Here is a 20771-nt window from a genome sequence, read left to right as displayed (position 1 = left end):
CAGAGGGTGGCGTCGTGCATAAAAATTCCTTTGATCCTCGTTTGCATTTCTATCGCTCACATAAGCAGCAGGAGAAGCAGAAACACCTGCGATCTGTGAGCTGTGGTAAAAGAATTTTAATTCCTGAGAAAAAAAAAAAAGAAAAGGCTAAACCAGGGAAACAGTTTGTACCGACGGCCATAAACACTCTTACAGCTCTGTGGTGCCACCTTACAGTAGGATTTACAGGGTTCACCCCAGTTGAGATGCTGTAAATGTGTATTAAAAACACAAAAACACTGTGTCACTTTGAGGTAACGTTAAGCTCTTTGCTCCATAGGACACGTCCACCTGACAGACTTCAACATCGCAGCCATTGTGAAAGAAGACCTGAAAGCCACGTCCATTGCTGGAACCAAGCCATACATGGGTAAGACGACAGGTTTGATCGATGCAGGAGGCTTTTAACACTGGAGAAAATTACGTTTGTCTACTTGCGTATCCAAATTTTAAGTAATTAAACTGACTGTTGGAGGGATAGATGGTAGAGGATATTCAGTGATCAGTTTGTTTCTTCACTGTGAAGGTCAAACGCTCAATTCTTAAACTGTCCCCTACATTTTGTGTCCGTCCTGTCTCCACATTTATATTCCTGAGTCATATTTGTTTGATTTTGATGTGTGAGCACAAAACTCGAGAGTAGAGTAGATCGTATCGTTTTCAGCACAGCTACGGCCGCGGTCGTCCTCGTGACTCTGGTGCACGGTGGTGATCAGATCGATGTGGATTCAGCTCCGATCAGATAGGAGCTAACAGGATTTCAGGGGGATATGAACGACGAGGCAGCATGTGCATGAGTGTGTGTGTGTGTGTGTGTGTGTGTGTGTGTGAGAGAGAGTGTGTTTGTTTTGTGTGTGTGTGAGTAGATTTCAGGTGAATACACTGTGGTCTAGTGGATAATTCATGGCTACTCTGGTAAAAGAGTGCGTCTGTCTCGGAGGCTTCAGTAGATAAACTGCACTGTTTCCTCCTTCAGAGCGAAGCTGCAGTAAAGGAGAGAGTGTGTATGTGTGTGTGTTTGTATTGTATTTGCATGTATTCCTGGATGAGTAATGGAAATTCATCTTGACCATTTGGAACAAGATTACAGCTGAACAACATTTTCCCCGGAACACATTATTCACTTCCACGGGAGGGAGGGGGGAGAAGAAAAAACATCACTAACTAGTTTAAGGATTTGATAAGAGCCTCCCAGAAATCCAGTTTCCTCAATTATTTATTACAAAAGATGCTGCGACGCTACAGAAGCACATTACATCCACAAAAGGGAAAGAAAAAACAAAAAAAAACTTGGAGACCTTATCTTGTAATTATGATGTATAAATCTCATAAATACAACATGAGGTCTCAATTTTTTTTAGCTGTCAGTCGGAGCTGGAAGTGAAACACGCAGAATCCTGCATCTGAGCACTGATGAGAAAATTCATGAGGGGATTCACAGTCCAAGGAGGAAGTGAAAGTGAACGTCCCCGCTGTGATAACAGTGGACATTAACCAGACGGCTCCAACGGCAAAATAAGTTTTTAAAAATCAGCAGCTAATACTCGGGGAGCTTTTCTCTGCAACGGTCCTGCTGTGTGCCTCAATAAAACCAGACTCGTTTATATAACAATCATCTAGGTCTGAATTACAAGACATGAATTTAACAGAGAGATGGGAGAGAAGTTGTGTCATGTTTTCTCTGTCTGTGATTAAAATGTCTTCTTTTTCTAATGTGGGAAAGTTAATTAACTCTGTCGTGTCTTCTTTGTCCATCAGCTCCTGAACTCTTTCAGACCTTTGAGGGATCTCACCCTGGCTACTCCTTCTCTGTTGACTGGTGGTCGCTGGGCATCACAGCCTATGAGCTGCTAAGAGGACAGGTAACACACACACATACACACACATGTCCACATCTCTGCTCACTCCAGTCTGGCCTGGCACACTTTACTGCAGTGAATAATGCATATGACACCTACAAGAGTGTGCTAGAAAAGTCCTGTCAGAGGCAACGCAGACGAACTGAAAGTCCCGAGCCTGCACAGAACAAAAGACAGGGTGAAGCTATAATTGAATTTCACATTTAAGATGGCCTTACTGAGGAGATGTTGAAATGTTTAGTCACGGTACGAGACCAATCGCTGCAGGAGAATGAAAAAAAAAAAACAGTCTGAGTTTTTTCGAGAGGCATATAATTGGAATTGATTTTCAATTATTTATTTAATTCTCTGGCTGGTCCCATCTGGAGGGGTTTAAGTCTGATGTCATGGAAATAAACACAGGACATTATGCTTCTTACTCAATCTCCTCACTCCATCAAGCCGAGCCCACGAGCCTTTTTTTTTACACCTCACAGCAGTCTGTTCATTCTTTTGGACTGAGAGCTGCAGCTGCAGAAATTTTCCTCTCGCATTTCAGGATGATGACTACACAAATTATAGTAACCTCTGTCTACGCCGACAAGGACCCAGAACACCTGAAACTGATCTGGAGCTGTCATTAAGTGTCCCTGAAATCATCTGCTAACACTTCACTGCCATCCAATCTCACCCTTCTCCACAAAAGGTGTTGACAGTTATTTTATTCCATCACTTCTCCATTATGTGTTCAGCATTACAGCTCATTCCCACAGTAATATCTTCAGTCCTCCATCAGGCGCTTTCATAACCTCAAAAACCTTCTTTACCTCTTTTAAAATATATGTTTTCCATCTTACCAACACCAAAAGTCCAGTATCCTGTGATTTTAAAGGTAGAGTCTGTCGGATTTTCCTAAAAAATAAAATAAATCCTGCATAATCATCACCGATGGGCTTCTGTACTTTAAAGGTAGAGTCTGTAGGTTTGTTCAGTGTAGTTTGTAAACACAACATTTACAGACACAGTCACCACCACACATGAAAAGAAGCCCATCGGTGATGATTATGCAGGATTTATTTAATTTTTTAGGAAAATCCGACAGACTCTACCTTTAAAGTACAATCTCCACTCATTTAGGAGAGGGTGCATCATTTTCCTCTTTTTTCCCCAAACTTGTTTCCACCACTCACTCACTCTCTCTCTGCACAACACCATTACCTTCACCCTGATAATTCATTTTCACATCAACCCTCTGTCTCCGTAGGGTTTTCCTCTACATTTTTCTCTGAGTGCCACACTTCCAGACCGTCTGTGAAGCGTAAATCACTCTCAGGGCGTTGGATGTGCAGAATATTTTAGCTGTTGAGAAATTGAGAACCAGCTCACCATTATCCAGCTCCAGGCACCTTTTCGATCCCTTCTCAGCTCCCTCTTTACTTCATCTTATCTCTCTCTTAAGCTCCGACCACTTCTCACTTCATTCATGCTTCACTTTCAGACAGGGTCAGACCGGCCGTCAGGCATTCTGGTACAAGTCCCAGTGGGCTGCCGCATCGGTGGGCCGGTAGCCCGTCAAAGAAACCCATAAAGTTTTAACCAGCCCTGTCAGTCACTTCACCGACCCTCCCTCAGTGCCTGTCAGTCCAACCCTGCCCCATGAGGCCAGGCACAAGATTGTGTTTCTGCTTTCAGACCATTTAAAGAGATACTTCACCCAAAATCGATAATTCACCAATCATCTACTCACCGTCATGTCAAGGAAGAGTTTGGAGAACTTTTGGAGTTGGAGTTCCAGGGGGGGGGCTGGCTGGCAACAGATTTTCATGTAATGGCGGCGGATAGTGCTCACTTTTGAATCGTCCAAAACACACACTATGAAACATCCAGATACCTCCATACTGCTCGTCTGTACTGACCCAAGTGTCCTGAAGCCGCCACATGAAAAAGTTGTTTGGAATAAATTTATTTGATCTATGTTTTTAGCCTCGTTGTAGCAGTAGCTCCCAGTGGCTGCTCGAGATTTGCTGTAAGATGTTCTTCCGTGTTTAGATCATACATCCAATGGTTTACAACGACCAACGAACATCTCACAGCAAATCTCGCGCATGCGCACAAACATCAACAGAGCCACTAGGAGCTACTACTACAACAAGGCTAAAAACAGAGATCCAATGAATTTTTTCCAAACAACTTTTTCATGTGGCGGCTTCAGGACACGTTGGTCAGTACAGACGAGCAGTATGGAGGTATTTGGATGTTTCATAGTGTGTGTTATGGACGATTCAAAAGTGAACTCTATCTGCCGCCATTATATACAAATTTGTTGCCAACTGGACCCCCCCTGGAACTCCAAAAGCGTTTTGATGACTCTGAAAGTTCTCCAAACCCTTCCTTGGCATGACGGTGAGTAGAAAATTGGTGAATTATCGGTTTTGGGTGAAGTATCCCTTTAAGTAACTCAGCATCGCTCTTTAACTCCAAATCAATCACTGTCAATCGGTTTCTAAATTACAAGGAACTTCTCCAAACCTCAGAGGAGGAGGAACGCTGAAACCGCATCGTAAACTTACAATGCAATGCAAATATATTGTAATACATGAGCAAATTTCCCCCTTATCCACCATCTGACTTTAAAACATCTGACTCCAAAAGGAATACATCACCGGTGTCCTGACACCTCGTGTGTGCCATCTATGGGGAACATCTGCAGGATTGGAATATAATTGCCATCATGCATCTAAAATAGACCGTAATAAAAGTGAATAATAGCGAAGCATCCACCTGGGTTGCGTGCCACTGCCGTTACCCTTTCATCTTCCCCCCTGTTTCTCTTTACTCTCAACCATCTGACAAAGCAGAAATAACAGTAAAAAGTGCCATTTATGCCTTTGAGCCTCTATAAACAAACAATTCAAAAGGAGGCCAAGGGAAGAGGTGTCTCTCCGAGCAGCCAGGCTCATCCTCCAACGCTCTGTCCTAGACCAAGTTTAAGAGGGTGGACAAGGACTGATTGTGAAGGTTTTCCCTGGTTTCTGACCTAGAGAAAACTCTCGCTCTCCGAAAGGCAGAGAGTTTAACTTGTGTTTTAAGATTAATCCCTTATTTTCTATTTCCTCTGTCATTTGTCCCCATCATTGCAGGGAACAGGTTCACAGAAGGCGAGAACAGACGTGAGAGAAAGTAGAGAGGGCCAAGAGAGGAACAAATTTTAAGACACGTACTTTATCAAAAGAAACTCCTGCAGGCGGTGCGTGACTATGAATACAAGCTGTCTCTAACACACCGTCTCCTCTCCCCTCCGCAGAGACCTTATGTGATGAGATCCAGCACACCCACTAATGAGATCCTTCAGACCTTCCACAAGGTCCATCCCAGCTACCCAGCAGGCTGGTCCGTGGAGATGAAGTCTCTCCTCAGAAAGGTAAACCAGTCTAATGCAGAATATTCCATAGAAGAAGAGCTGTAGAGGGTTAATGCTGTCGTGGTTCCTAACAACTACAGATCTGAAATTTGTTGCCAAAGTTGGGAACCATCCATGAAGAATTTATTTTTCTTGATAAAAGGTCTCGGTTCTGAGCTTGAGTCAGACCCACAGACCTCCACATCTGGGCTGATTCCAGCTGTTGTCCTTGTTCTTGACCTTGTGCTGTTTGTGGACCAGACTTGGGCCGATGAACCGGGCATATAATGAGCCAGAAGTACTGGGACACAAATGTGTTCCCAAATTTTTTTTGCTATCTGCTGGATATTTTTAGCCTAGAAATCTAGATGCACCCTAGCGGCAGCAAATATATTTGCTCCGTAGGTGGGTCTAGAAACGAGCCATAGGAACTTTTGGAACATGACATCTGACTAGAGATGAACCGATTATTGGGTTAGGGTTAGTTAATGTCGTCCAATATCCGCCATTTTTAAAATAATCGGTAGCAGTTTTCGCAAGAAATAAGTTTATTGTAACACGCATTCCTTCTGCTCTGATCCAGCCACAACATGTCCCGCCCACAGCCCCCATTGAACCTAGATTTGTCTTGGAGTTAATGTTGATCTACAAACATTTTAGGTCTTTTTATCACAGATTTTCAGTGTACAAAAAAGCAAACAAAAGGTATATTGTATTCAGTCTAATCCATACATTTTTCTTTTTACTGCAGATGAATATTGGTTGTAAATATCGGATATCAGCTTCCTTGATTACCAAAAATCTGTATCAGCCCTGAAAAAAACCACATCAGTCGACCCCCACCACTCATGTTTACTCCTTCAACACAAGACTGGAAATGACTTGAGATTTTAATGCCAAACTTCTTTCAAATGTGGGTGGGTGAGAGTGTCGCAGCTACCACACCTCCTGAATGTGATGTAGTCATTTATATAAACCAGCTTCTCCTATTGATGGTGCTAAAACTGAATCAGTAAACATCACACACGCACACACATTGACTAATGTCTGACTGCTGTGTGATCCTGTTGTAAATATGTTTATGGACAAAACAGACGAGTATCTAATGTTTGTACGTTTCGATTTCTTTTGCTCTCTACTTGGCAAGACTTTAGATTCTACTCCACGTGTTTGAATCTTTTATTTCCTGTGGGAAGACAATTATCCATAGCCGACACCAGCGCTTCATTTGGACAAATACAGTGCATCTACAGAATCATAATTAGGGGTCAGTTTAATTGTTGCAGCCGCGACTTTGTACACAAGTGGTTTATTTGTGCATAGAGGTCTATTTGTGCAGTGAGCGCGGTGGCTTCGGCATTTTAATTAGGTTTTTTTTTTAATACCAACAAAGTAAGAGAATAAATCTGAGGTACAAAGTCAACATGACTTTACAAACTGACTCCTTTATTACAACACTTAAAATGCACATTTTTCCCTTATTTTTTTACTGTATGTATAATATCTATATATACACAGACTATCTCAACAGTCTATGTATAATTAACTATCAGGACTCTTTTCATCCTCCATCTCAATTAAACCACGTGCAAACAGATCCACTGTTGCTGTAGCGTTTGGGTTTTGTCTTGGCAGCGATCCACTGCAGTCAAACTGTTGCATTGCTTCGTGCTCAGACTCCTCGTACCTCATTGGCATTCAAGTCGCATGTGTAAGAGTGTGTGTGTGTGTGTGTGTGTGTGTGTGTGTGTGTGTGTGTGTGTGTGTGTGTGTGTGTGTGCGTGTGTGTGGGAGAGAAGTGGAGTGTGTGTGTGTGTGAGAGAGAGAGAGAGAGATGTAAAGAAAGTGAGACTGTAAGAGGAGAATTCCACGCTCCGTATAATTTTCATTCGTCCTTCACACTTCACAACCTGCTGATTTTACCTCATCACCATTTTTGTATATCTATGTCATTTTCCTTCTCCTCCCTCTGTTTCTTTATCTTCCTCTCCTCTCTCCTATCTCCCCCCCACCCCACCCCACCAGTATCTCCCACCTCCAGCACCCTTTTTGTCCCTGTATCCTCATTCTCAGACACATCCTTGAGGGCAAACATGTGCTCTTGTCTCAGTGGGACTCTTTGCCTTTTTAACTTTTTCAGCCCTGCCTCCCCCGTGGACGATTGTTTTATTCCTAATCTCTTTGTGTCCTTCAGCTGCTGTGCATAGATGTCCAGAAGCGAATTTCCTGCCTGGCAGAGCTACAGGATCTGGACTACATGTCAGACGTCAACTGGGACGCCATACTCAGCAAACAGCTTCCTCCAGGCTTTATTCCCAATGTAAGTATCAGAGATAAAACTCAGCGCTGCTTTAGTATGCCACACAACAAAAAGCTCTCCATCTCAGCGGGATATAGCTGATATATTCTCCTGACGTTCTCCTGCAGATCCACCACACTTTCTCCGATTCATCCTCTTGTTTCTTTAAATATTAGCATGAACATACAGCAACAAAATGGCAAAAGTGAACAAATGCCATGAGAAATAACCTTACAGCTCTGTCAGAGTACAACAGCACGACTGTCCTCTTTTCAAACATGTCAGAATATTAAAAAAAACATAAACCCATCTTTCCCTGAACCCTCTCCTCCCTCGTCCTGTCCCCCATATCTTTCCCCCAATAGCAGTAATTCCCCCGAAGGGACAAAGACATAAGGAAAGAGGATCTGGCCAGAATGACACACTTCATCTTCTCCTCCCAAAGCCTTAGATACTGTAGATACTGTAGATACTGCCCCCTGCTGGGCACAGCTGGAGACACCCAGTCAGAACACACACACACACATACTCACACATACACACCAATAGGGGGAACAGGGGACCTGTCGGGCCAAGCTGCCAAGAGGGGTCTTATGTTTACACTTATTTCGAAAAAACAAACATGGAATATAAAATTTACTTTTAAGGTGTTTTACCATAATATTACTGAAAATGTGACTTTTAATTATTTTTAAAGAAATTGCCAAGAGGGGACTTGGATCTCTGAGCGACATTTACCTATCAAAGAGTGGACCTCCACATACTGCAGTGGAGCTGTCTGCACCCATTCATTCACCTAACGACCCATTCACCTAATGAGTCTTTGTTTACAACAATGACTTTCTCAGTTTCTTTCAAGAATGGATAATATAACTTTAGAGTTATCATTACTTATTTTAAAGTCTCTGTAGTACAAATTGTATATAAATACATAATCATGGCCACATTTGAGAGTGAATATTTTTTATTGAATTGCATGCAGTTCAGAAGTAACATGACTGCATGCACTAATATCAAGTTCTGCAGTATAAGCAACAACATTTACTTTAAACCGGCTTTAATATAGATTAATTCTTTTTTCTTAACAAAGATAATTTGCTCGTCCGTCTTTACTCATCCATAAATGTGTTGCCTCTGTCATTCTTAGCAGTCCAAGAGGGGATCTACTATCATCTCAATTTTAAATAGTCAAAATGCTCTAGACATTTGGTTTCAACCAATTAATAGGAAATAGGAATGCATTTTATTTATTGTTTTGCATTGCAGAAAAAAGGTCCACACTTGGTTTATATGGAATGACAGGGGTCCACTGTTGGCTGGTGCATAATGACACAGGTTCCCACTTAGTTAGCATGGAGTGACATACACACTCCATCATGTATGAATATGAAAGAAATAAGCAAAAGTGATCATTCTTAAGATATTTTTTTTCATCAAAACTTAACACAAACATTTCTAATAAAGTAGCACCAATAATGTTTTCATTATTTTTAAATGTAGGGTGTACTACTGCAACACACATATCTACAGTCTATTAATTTTTCCCCTACAAGAGTTTTATACTCCTTGACTGCATTTTTGTTATAGGAAAAATATTTGAATTAAAACTCAGGGTTTTAGGTCATTTTAATGTACTTGCATCATGAATCTGTATTTATAAGGATGTATTTTATTTACTGTTTTACATTACAGAAAAAGGTCCACACTTGGTTTATATGGAATGACAGAGGTCCACTGTTGGTTGGTACGGAGTGACACACACACTCCAGCATGGGTGGATAAGCAGAAATGAGATAAATTGCTAAGTTTCAAGATACATTTTTAATCTAAATTTAATACAAACATTTGTAACTATTAATACACACAACACACACACACAAACACATGCAAACACACATATTTAAACTAAAGTAGCACTGGTGAAGTTGTCATTGTAGTTTTTTTAAAACATGGAATGTACTGTGAAAACTCAATGGCAACCTATCATGATACTTAAGTGAATATTTCAGTTATTGACATTTATGGCTCAACAATAAAACATGTATGGGAAAATAAAGGAGGCGCTGGGGGGTCATCAGTTTGTCTGAGATACAAGGGATAATTCTTCTAGAGGATGGATTAACCTCACTAAGTAATATGATATACCACTGCAACACACCTTTCTACAGTCTGTCAAGTTTTTGACTTACTGAAGTTTCATACTCCTGGACTGCATTGTTGTCATGGGAAAACTACTTTAAATAACTAAACTCAGGATTCAACATGGTCTGATGGCCCAGAGCCACAAAGTGTTATTCTGTAGTCACCTAATGTCCCATATAGATGAAGCTCTGTGGTGGCCACCTATTGTCACTCTTCTACTTTTTAACAGCACATGGTTTCAATCAATTTTAATGTACTTGCATTCTAAATCTATATTAATAGGGATGCATTTTACTTATTGTTTTGCATTGCAGAAAAAAAAGGTCCACACTTGGTTTATATGGAATGACAGGGGTCCACTGTTGGTTGGTGCATAATGACACAGGTTCCCACTTAGTTAGCATGGAGTGACATACACACTCCATCATGTATGAATATGAAAGAAATAAGCAAAAGTGATCATTCTTAAGATATTTTTTTTTCATCAAAACTTAACACAAACATTTCTAATAAAGTAGCACCAATAATGTTTTCATTATTTTTAAATGTAGGGTGTAGCCTACTACTGCAACACACATATCTACAGTCTATTAATTTTTCCCCTACAAGAGTTTTATACTCCTTGACTGCATTTTTGTTATAGGAAAAATATTTGAATTAAAACTCAGGGTTTTAGGTCATTTTAATGTACTTGCATCATGAATCTGTATTTATAAGGATGTATTTTATTTACTGTTTTACATTACAGAAAAAGGTCCACACTTGGTTTATATGGAATGACATGGGTCCACTGTTGGTTGGTACGGAGTGACACACACACTCCAGCATGGGTGGATAAGCAGAAATGAGATAAATTGCTAAGTTTTAAGATACATTTTTAATCTAAATTTAATACAAACATTTGTAACTATTAATACACACAACACACACACACACAAACACATGCAAACACACATATTTAAACTAAAGTAGCACTGGTGAAGTTGTCATTGTAGTTTTTTTAAAACATGGAATGTACTGTGAAAACTCAATGGCAACCTATCATGATACTTAAGGGAATATTTCAGTTATTGACATTTATGGATCAACAATAAAACATGTATGGGAAATAAAAGAGGAGCTGGAGGGTCATCAGTTTGTCTGAGATACAAGGGATAATTCTTCTAGAGGATGGATTAACCTCAAAAGCTCAAAACTTTCATCAAAACTTAATACAAACATTTATAATGAAGTAGCAACGGTAATGTTGTGTTTTTTTATGTGGGGGGTACTGTGAAAACTCAATGGCAACCTACGATGATATTATGTACAAGTAAACCATCAAAGAGGTAGCCTACTGATATACAACAATTTGATATGGGAAAATACAGAGGGAATGGGGGATCATCAGTTTGTCAGAGATACAAGGGATAATTAATTGAGAGGATCCCTATGTTAAACTATTGCCACACACATTCACACAGTCAAAATGTTTTTAAACTGTCACGACCTCGAGAAAGCCATCCATGCGTTGCAGTAATCAGTTCTAGATTGGACTATTGCAATGCACTTTATGTTGGCGTCTCCCAGTCTTCACTCAGTCGCCTCCAACTTGTCCCAAACGCTGCTGCCCGTCTTTTAACTAACACTAATAGACGTGAGCACACATATTTAAACTAAAGTAGCACTGGTGAAGTTGTCATTGTAGTTTTTTTAAAACATGGAATGTACTGTGAAAACTCAATGGCAACCTATCATGATACTTAAGGGAATATTTCAGTTATTGACATTTATGGCTCAACAATAAAACATGTATGGGAAAATAAAAGAGGCGCTGGGGGGTCATCAGTTTGTCTGAGATACAAGGGATAATTCTTCTAGAGGATGGATTAACCTCACTAAGTAATATGATATACCACTACAACACACCTTTCTACAGTCTGTCAAGTTTTTGACTTACTGAAGTTTCATACTCCTTGACTGCATTGTTGTCATGGGAAAACTACTTTAAATAACTAAACTCAGGATTCAACATGGTCTGATGGCCCAGAGCCACAAAGTGTTATTCTGTAGTCACCTAATGTCCCATATAGATGAAGCTCTGTGGTGGCCACCTATTGTCACTCTTCTACTTTTTAACAGCACATGGTTTCAATCAATTTTAATGTACTTGCATTCTAAATATATATTAATAGGGATGCATTTTACTTATTGTTTTGCATTGCAAGAAAAAAAGGTCCACACTTGGTTTATATGGAATGACAGGGGTCCACTGTTGGTTGGTGCATAATGATACAAGTGCCCACTTAGTTAGCATGGAGTGACATACACACTCCATCATGTATGAATATGAAAGAAATAAGCAAAAGTGATCATTCTTAAGATATTTTTTTTTCATCAAAACTTAACACAAACATTTCTAATAAAGTAGCACCAATAATGTTTTCATTATTTTTAAATGTAGGGTGTAGCCTACTACTGCAACACACATATCTACAGTCTATTAATTTTTCCCCTACAAGAGTTTTATGTGTTGTTTGGGTTAGAAACATGCACATTTGCAAAGGAAAAAAAGCTAAATTGATTAGCGGAATCATTAAGCATGCACACACAAAATCCCAAGGAAATGATCACGTGGGAACCAGTTCTGAAGAGGAACCAGTTCTCAGTTCCCACCCATAGACTTCAGTCTATGATGTGGACACAAAAGCATTCCTCTACATTGAAGTAGTGAAGTCATCAACACTCATGTATTTCACAGATCCTAAATCCTGGTACACACTCTAAATTTCAACCAATTTTTTTTATCTGTGAAAGACCCCACACATAAAGATAAAAAATCTGTGATTGAACAGTTTTGATCGTATTGTGTGTGGTGTGCTGTGATATTCAAAACACAGCTCACCACACACATTAAGATTTTTCAGAATTTTGACCCTCCGGTCAGAAAACTCAGAAAGAGATCAGTATTGTTGTAGCTACTCTTTCGGGTCTATTTCCGGAATGGACAATGAGAGCGATGTAATTTTTTTTTAATGAAAGCGGGACACTTCAGCCTTTACAACGATCCCGTCTGTGTGTGTCTGTGTGTCTGTGGCTTCGGACGCCGAGCAGTCAAGCGGCTGTGAGCGGCGGTCACATGATCGCTTAAACATGGCTGCTCTATTGCTGGCTGTTGCCGGCTACGAGCGCTACTGTCTTTGCTATCGGCTATCAGGAAATCTCCCGTGTATGCGTGAATGTCTGTGTGAACCTCATGTAATGCCAGGGCTGCACCGTGGCTCTCTGTGGGATTGCCGGTGTTGTGTCGAGAAGTGGCTTGCCGCGAGCAGCATGCAGAGCTTGGCAAGCAGGCACTTCTCAGCACAACACCAGCTTTCCACACACAAGATGACTTTTGATTTGTAAATATTGAACATGTTTAATATTTACGATTATCGGCGTCAAACGTTTTCCGAGGCGATTGTTGTGAGAATTTTGACTCTTAACACACCACACACTACAAGAGAATCTCATAAAATAATCTTAAAACCTTAGGATAATCGGCCGATTTTTGTCTTTGGTCGGAAGGGGGAAAATCGGGGCAAAATCAGCCCGATTATCTTTATGTGTGTGGTAGGCTTAACTCTACCTCCACTCTCCACTCTAAATGTGGAACTGGCTGGCTTCTGAGAAGTGAGTGAAGTGAGTGAGGGCTTTAAATCTGTGCCAGACGACTTGTGTCAGTCCTTGACTGTCGGCAGTGTGGGGGATGGTTTCTTGTAGCTGACGATGGTCGTTAGCAACTCTGAAGGGCAACCTGGAAAAGACTAACATCCTTCAGCCAAGATCTTATATCCAAATCAGACTAGCAGACAATGGAATTCCCCAGTCCTAGGTTGGCCATGTGCTACACACCTATGGACTTCTGTGACAACTGTAAAGAGTGGGTGTCCCAGCAATAATCCACCCTGTCAAGTCTTTGATGAGTTTTGTAAAGGTGTGTGATGCCTTGTGATCAGTATAATATTTTGTCAGCCTTTATATGATCTACCATTGTGTGCCAGTAGAAATGTTGTCTGAAATTAGGATTAATCAGATTTCCAGAGATACAGGGGATAAATCAGCTATAGTGGATGGAATAACTCCAAAATACCCACTGTTGAACTACTGCAACACACATTTTTACTTAACAAACTGTTAGCTCTACTGGAGTTCATGTATACCTGTCTGAATATTTTTGGTCCACAACAAAAATGAAAACTAAAGCTAAATTTGTGTTTTTTTCTGTATATTACACACTGTATCACATCGTCATACACATCTATAGATGAAATTGGTGTATAAATTGAAACCTAATTTAAAGTTGTCAAAAGGTACAGGATTGGCACAGGATCAGAGAGTTTACATTAAGTGGGAAGTACACAATAAAAGCTGTATTCAGTTCACACTGGTGCTCAGCAGAAATGGGTCTGATTGCTTTCAGGATGTGTGGATTGTACATTAAACAATCCCATATTACCTTATTCATAGCATCTGAAGTGGATTATAAACAAATTCAATTAATTGTGTTCAGAAGATGGTTATCTAATTAATGTATATTTTTAAGTAATTCATTTCTTATCTATTTTGGTTGTTTCCTAATGATTTTCTTTCGTTTCAGTACCCAGCTAAACACAAGTGTGTATATTCCTTATTATCTAGGTATAACCTTGTGCATGTTGTAGTAAGCAATGTGACTGTCATTACATTTACACACAGTTTTCTAAGTCGAGTTGAACATTTTTAATGGGGTTTCAGTCTATGATGTGGGCACAAAACATTCCTCTACATTGAAGTAGTTAAGTCGCCAGCACTCATGTATTTCACAGATCCTATCTTTAAGGTAGAGTTGTTGAACTGCAGGGGTAGACAATAAGGGAAATTTGCCACAGGCCCTCTGGGCCAGTGGCTTTTGAAGATCACTGGCCCCACCATTCTAACCACTGGCCCGGGACAATAGGTATCGATCCCCATATTAACGAAAAACAACATATCCCAGCCAATTCCTGCGGTCTCGCCATCGAGGCTGGAACTTTCTGATACCATTACTAGTCAATTTCCAACATTCTTGATACTTATTCAATACCACGATCTTGTAGTTTCTTGAGATTTTGGGGGATTATTTTGTTATATGTATTTTAGTGATTATGTATGAGTTGGTATATTTGTGTTTAATTTTTGTATGTTGTTATTTATTTGAGTCTGAGGATTTATATCCTGTATCAGATATTTTTCATTCAATTTCATTAAAGAAGGTCAAAAAAAGTGCTTTTAAATTCATCAGGCTACTTTATTTAATAAATAAATAACTGTTTCACATATTTAGCCTCCACTGTGGTTTAACAATGAAGTAAAAACAGAGTTAAAATGGTAAATATGCCTCAACACAAACATGAAGTTATGTAGTCATTACTTTTATCCTCCAAGTAGTTCAGTGATATAACTGTTGTTCTCATTCATTCACGTTTAGGCTGTTTCCACAGATTGGTGCAAAACTGACTCATTGTTTCATTTTCAGCTCAGTTTTGCGTTAACACACGTTTTTTTGTTGTTGTTATTATGGTCTAAATGTCACGTGACGTGCCACCGCTGTGGCGCACACCGAACAGCTGGCGCCCCAGCGCGAGCTCTGGCCCGTGTGTAACGTTCGCGTCGGTCCCGACAGGACTCGACCCGACGCGCTGAGGAGGAGGAGGGAAGTTTCATGGTTAAGAAAAAGGTTTTTATCGGTTCTTGTGACGACCTTCTATCAGCAGCAGTGAGTGAGCTGGAGCTGCAGCTGCAGCTGCTTGCAGGTGGTGCTGACGTGCCAGAGCACAGCGCTGGCTGCGCACAGAAAGTAGATGTCTCTGTCGTTGATCGGGTCGGGATCTCTTAGCACTAATTACCGAGACGATTTGACAGTTATCATTTCAAACCACAGGGATTTAATGTGAAATTAGATTTATTTATTTACTTGTTATATTTTTTTCAAGGCATTATTTTCACTGGCCCCCACCGGGCCAGTGTTTGGAGCGTTCTGGTGGCCCTGACGGTTTGAAAAGTACGTCCGGGCCACCGGGCCATTTATATTGTCGACCCCTGAACTGGGATCTGAGAAGTGAGTGAATGGAGTGAGAGTGGAGTGAGAGCCAGATGACCTGTGTCAGTCCTTGAGTGTGGGCAGTGTGGGGGATGGTTTGTCGTCGCTGACGATGGTCGTTAAGCTTTTTCAGGTTGGGCTTCAGAGTTTCTACCTTCTTTCAGCCAATATCTTTATCCAAATCAGACCGACTGAGACACAGGTATTCCCAGGTCTTAGGTTGGCCATGTGCTACCTACGCACCTATGGCCTTTGGTGACTCAACTTCTGTGGCAACTGTAAAGAGTGGGTGTACCAGCAATATTCCATTTTGTCTAAAGAATTGTCAGTTCTTTGATGAGTTTTGTGAAGGTGTGTTATAATATTCTGTGACAGGGCCTTTATATGAGCCACCAGGGTTCAAACTTAACTTTTTTGCTCACTGGCCAACTGGCTAGTGAGCTTTAAAAATCTACTGGCCAGAAAGATTTTTTACTGGCCAAAAATTATGTATACGGTAGCTGTTTTGTACATTTTTCATTGTGTTGAACTGTTATAATACACTCATAAGCATTTTTAACACATATCATAGCTATTAGCATATTTTTGTGTGGAATAAAGGAGTCAAGTTTGCCTTTTTTCCCTAAAAGGTTTATTTTAGAGATGCACATGGTTAACCGTTTAACCATTAACCTATAACAAGAACTTGACCGAATAATACTATCAGTTATTTATATATATTTATTTATTAGCTCCTTATGTCGTCAACTCATGGGGGCGTGTCGACATGTGCAGACTTCCACTGCCTTCAGTCATATTATTTAGTAGCTAAAAGTTTCACAGGAGGACTGACACTGTGCACCATGAAGGAAGATCAGACAATAAATGTAGCTACACGGACATAGATGTGCATCACCTGTAATAACGGCGCTGCAATAAAAAAAGACGTGGCAGCTCTCCTGCAGCTCCACAGAGGAGCTGTCAGAGGAGCTCTGCTGCTCCTCTCTCTTCAGTCTGGTGTTTGGCTGCACTTTCAATAAGAAAAGTTCCATATGAGCGCGATCAGCAGAGACAGAGCACAATGGATGTGGCATTGATCAGATATCGCAGCGGCAGCGCACATGTTTATTTAACGGCAAAAAAAAAAAATAATAAATTGGAGCGATGTTTTTTTTGCCGTTAAACAAACATGTGCGCTGCGATATCTGATCAATGCCACATCCATTGTGCTCTGTCTCTGCTGATCGCGCTCATATGGAACTTTTCTTATTGAAAGTGCAGCCAAACACCAGACTGAAGAGAGAGGAATACACACGTGCGCCGCGAGCGTTGTAATCGGTCACAAATCATTGCTATACGGCATGTTGTGAGCTTTAAGATCTGCACGACACCGGCTCACAACCCAAGCGTCACAGCCGGGTCGGGAGGAACAGTAACAACAACGAAGTAGTTTTTTTTTTTTTCACTCGCCAGAGTGGCCAGTCAGCCGGCTTCCTTTACTCGCCAAAGTATCAAAGTTAGTCGCCACTGGCGACTGGCGACCACTAATTTTGAACCCTGTGAGCCACCATTGTCTGCTAGTAGTAATGCTGTCTGAGAACAATTAACATGGACTAAGAAATTAGGATTCATCAGATTGTCATGGATACAGGGAATATGTCAGTGTGTGGACGGAATAACCCCAAAAAGCCCCCTGTTAAACTACTCATTAAAAGGTATTTAGAAAATCAAGGGAAAGAAAGGAACGCATAAATATAAAAACACATGCAAAGCCTTACAAAGGCTTGTAAAGGACAATTAGGACACAGCAAGAACTATATTCCTCAGACACGGTCCACACCACTGTCAACTTTTTTTTATTTGTGTTGCAGCAGTTCAACATTGAGCTATTTGGGGTTATTCCATCCACACAATGCCTTATCCCTTGTATCTCTGACAATCTGATGAATCCTAATTTCTTGTGCCATGTTAAGTAAGCTGTTGTTTCCCAGACAACATTTCTGGCAGAGAATGGTAGCTCATAAAAATGCTCTGTGACTCTATATTGCATTTACCCATGTCTCAGTCAGTCTGATTTGAATGTAAGTAAGTGGAGTGAAATGCACACTCCATCATGTATGAATAAGAAAGAAATAAGCAAAAGTGATCATCGTTAAGAGAAATTTTTCATCAAAACTTAACACAAACATTTCTAATAAAGTAGCTCAGATAAATACAGTGGGGCCAGGCTGTTAAGTGCTTTAAAAAGTTATATGTTAAGAACAGGAGTAATGTGCTCACGTCTATTAGTGTTAGTTAAAAGACGGGCAGCAGCGTTTGGGACAAGTTGGAGGCGACTGAGTGAAGACTGGGAGACGCCAACATAAAGTGCATTGCAATAGTCCAATCTAGAACTGATTACTGCAACGCATGGATGGCTTTCTCGAGGTCGTGACAGTTTTAAAAACATTTTGACTGTGTGAATGTGTGTGGCAATAGTTTAACATAGGGATCCTCTCAATTAATTATCCCTTGTATCTCTGACAAACTGATGATCCCCCATTCCCTCTGTATTTTCCCATATCAAATTGTCGTATATCAGTAGGCTACCTCTTTGATGGTTTACTTGTACATAATATCATCGTAGGTTGCCATTGAGTTTTCACAGTACCCCCCACATAAAAAAACACAACATTACCGTTGCTACTTCATTATAAATGTTTGTATTAAGTTGTGATGAAAGTTTTGAGCTTTTGAGGTTAATCCATCCTCTAGAAGAATTATCCCTTGTATCTCAGACAAACTGATGACCCTCCAGCTCCTCTTTTATTTTCCCATACATGTTTTATTGTTGATCCATAAATGTCAATAACTGAAATATTCCCTTAAGTATCATGATAGGTTGCCATTGAGTTTTCACAGTACATTCCATGTTTTAAAAAAACTACAATGACAACTTCACCAGTGCTACTTTAGTTTAAATATGTGTGTTTGCATGTGTTTGTGTGTGTGTGTTGTGTGTATTAATAGTTACAAATGTTTGTATTAAATTTAGATTAAAAATGTATCTTAAAACTTAGCAATTTATCTCATTTCTGCTTATCCACCCATGCTGGAGTGTGTGTGTCACTCCGTACCAACCAACAGTGGACCCATGTCATTCCATATAAACCAAGTGTGGACCTTTTTCTGTAATGTAAAACAGTAAATAAAATACATCCTTATAAATACAGATTCATGATGCAAGTACATTAAAATGACCTAAAACCCTGAGTTTTAATTCAAATATTTTTCCTATAACAAAAATGCAGTCAAGGAGTATAAAACTCTTGTAGGGGAAAAATTAATAGACTGTAGATATGTGTGTTGCAGTAGTAGGCTACACCCTACATTTAAAAATAATGAAAACATTATTGGTGCTACTTTATTAGAAATGTTTGTGTTAAGTTTTGATGAAAAATTTCTCTTACGGATGATCACTTTTGCTTATTTCTTTCTTATTCATACGTGATGGAGTGTGTATTTCACTCCATGCTAACTAAGTGGGCACTTGTATCATTATGCACCAACCAACAGTGGACCCCTGTCATTCCATATAAACCAAGTGTGGACCTTTTTCTACAACGTAAATCAACGAATAATTCCTATACAGATTTATGACGCAAATACATTAAAATTAATTGAAATCACATGCATTTAAAAAGTAAAAGTCTGACCATAGGTGGCCCCAACAGGGCTTCATTTATATGAGATGTACGTGGCCAAAAAGTAACTTTTTGTGGCTCTGAGCCATCAGGCCATGTCAAACTGTGAGTAGTTTAAGTACTTTCCCGTGACAACAATGCAGTTAAGTAGTATAAAACACCAGTACAGTGAAAAATTAATAGACTGTAGAAATGTGTCTGGCAATAGTTTAACATAGGGACTTTGTGAGATTAATCCTCTCAATGAATTATCCCTTGTATCTCTGACAAACTGATGATCTCCCAAACCGTCTGTATTTTCCCCAAAGATAACAAATTGCCGTGCCAATACTTTAATATCAGTTACTCTTTGATGGTTTACTTGTACATAATATATCATCGTAGGTTGCCATTGAGTTTTCTGTAATATAAAACAGTAAATAAAATACATCCTTATGAATACAGATTTATGATGCAAATACATTAAGATTACCCTAAATCCTAAAACCCTCTATTAAAAAATGAATAGACTGTAGAAATGTGTGTTGCAGTAGTACACCCTACATTTAAAAAATAATTACAACATTATTGGTGCTACTTTATTAGAAATGTTTGTTTTAAGTTTTGATGAAAGTTTTCTCTTAAAAACTATCACTTTTGCTTATTTCTTTCTTATCCATACATGATGGAGTGTGTATGTCACTCCATGCTAACTAAGTGGGTTCGTGTGTCATTATGCATCAACCAACAGTGGACCCCTGTCATTCCATATAAACCAAGTGTGGACCTTTTTCTGCAATGTAAGTCAACTAATAATTCCTATACAGATTGAGAACACATGTATATTGTATAATTGAAACCCTGTGCTTAAAAAAACTGGACAAGCAACAATAGCAAGGTCAATTATTTTTAATGTTTAATCAGAATTCAACAGAAATTATCTAAATGACCATTTTATCTCAAATTTTGTCATGGGTGATCAATTTTTTTCAATATTTTAAAATTTCTATTATACCTAATACAGTGTTGAGTTTAAACTTAAGACATCCATGAAACTGGGACCATCATATTTTGTTACGAAGAATAACAAATTATGTTTCAAGGTACTGGTTTGTTCACTAAGGAGCCTGTTTGATAGCCTCTCTACAGTCTGAAAGGCTGCCGGGGCTGCAAGTCGTTCACACTATGGAGGAGTGTAAGAAACGACGTGTGTGAATGAGTCGTTAAAACCCCTGCTCCAGCCTGCCGGGGCACTGCTGAATATGGTATTTTACACACACACACACTCAGGTCCCCTCTTGGCTAAAGTTGAAAAAATTAACCAGAAGGT

General features: G+C 39.8%; 1 protein-coding gene across 2 annotated transcripts in view; it reads left to right on the top strand.

Moving 5' to 3' along the window:
- Nucleotides 1-20771, top strand: part of stk32a (serine/threonine kinase 32A) — an 86244-nt gene that overhangs the window by 49506 nt on the left and 15967 nt on the right. For both annotated transcript variants that reach the window (XM_085797224.1, XM_085797223.1), the window contains exons 6-9: nt 320-409; nt 1798-1901; nt 5182-5298; nt 7472-7597. In XM_085797224.1, the coding sequence (XP_085653350.1) occupies nt 320-409; nt 1798-1901; nt 5182-5298; nt 7472-7597 (437 nt within the window). The remainder of the gene's footprint in view (nt 1-319; nt 410-1797; nt 1902-5181; nt 5299-7471; nt 7598-20771) is intronic.

Source organism: Trachurus japonicus, chromosome 14 (assembly GCF_045865225.1).
Source record: "Trachurus japonicus isolate A0001 chromosome 14, Traja_1.0".
Classification (NCBI taxonomy): Eukaryota; Metazoa; Chordata; class Actinopteri; order Carangiformes; family Carangidae; genus Trachurus; species Trachurus japonicus.
Note: the sequence above shows the minus strand (reverse complement) of the source record. Positions and strands in the feature narration are given on the sequence as shown.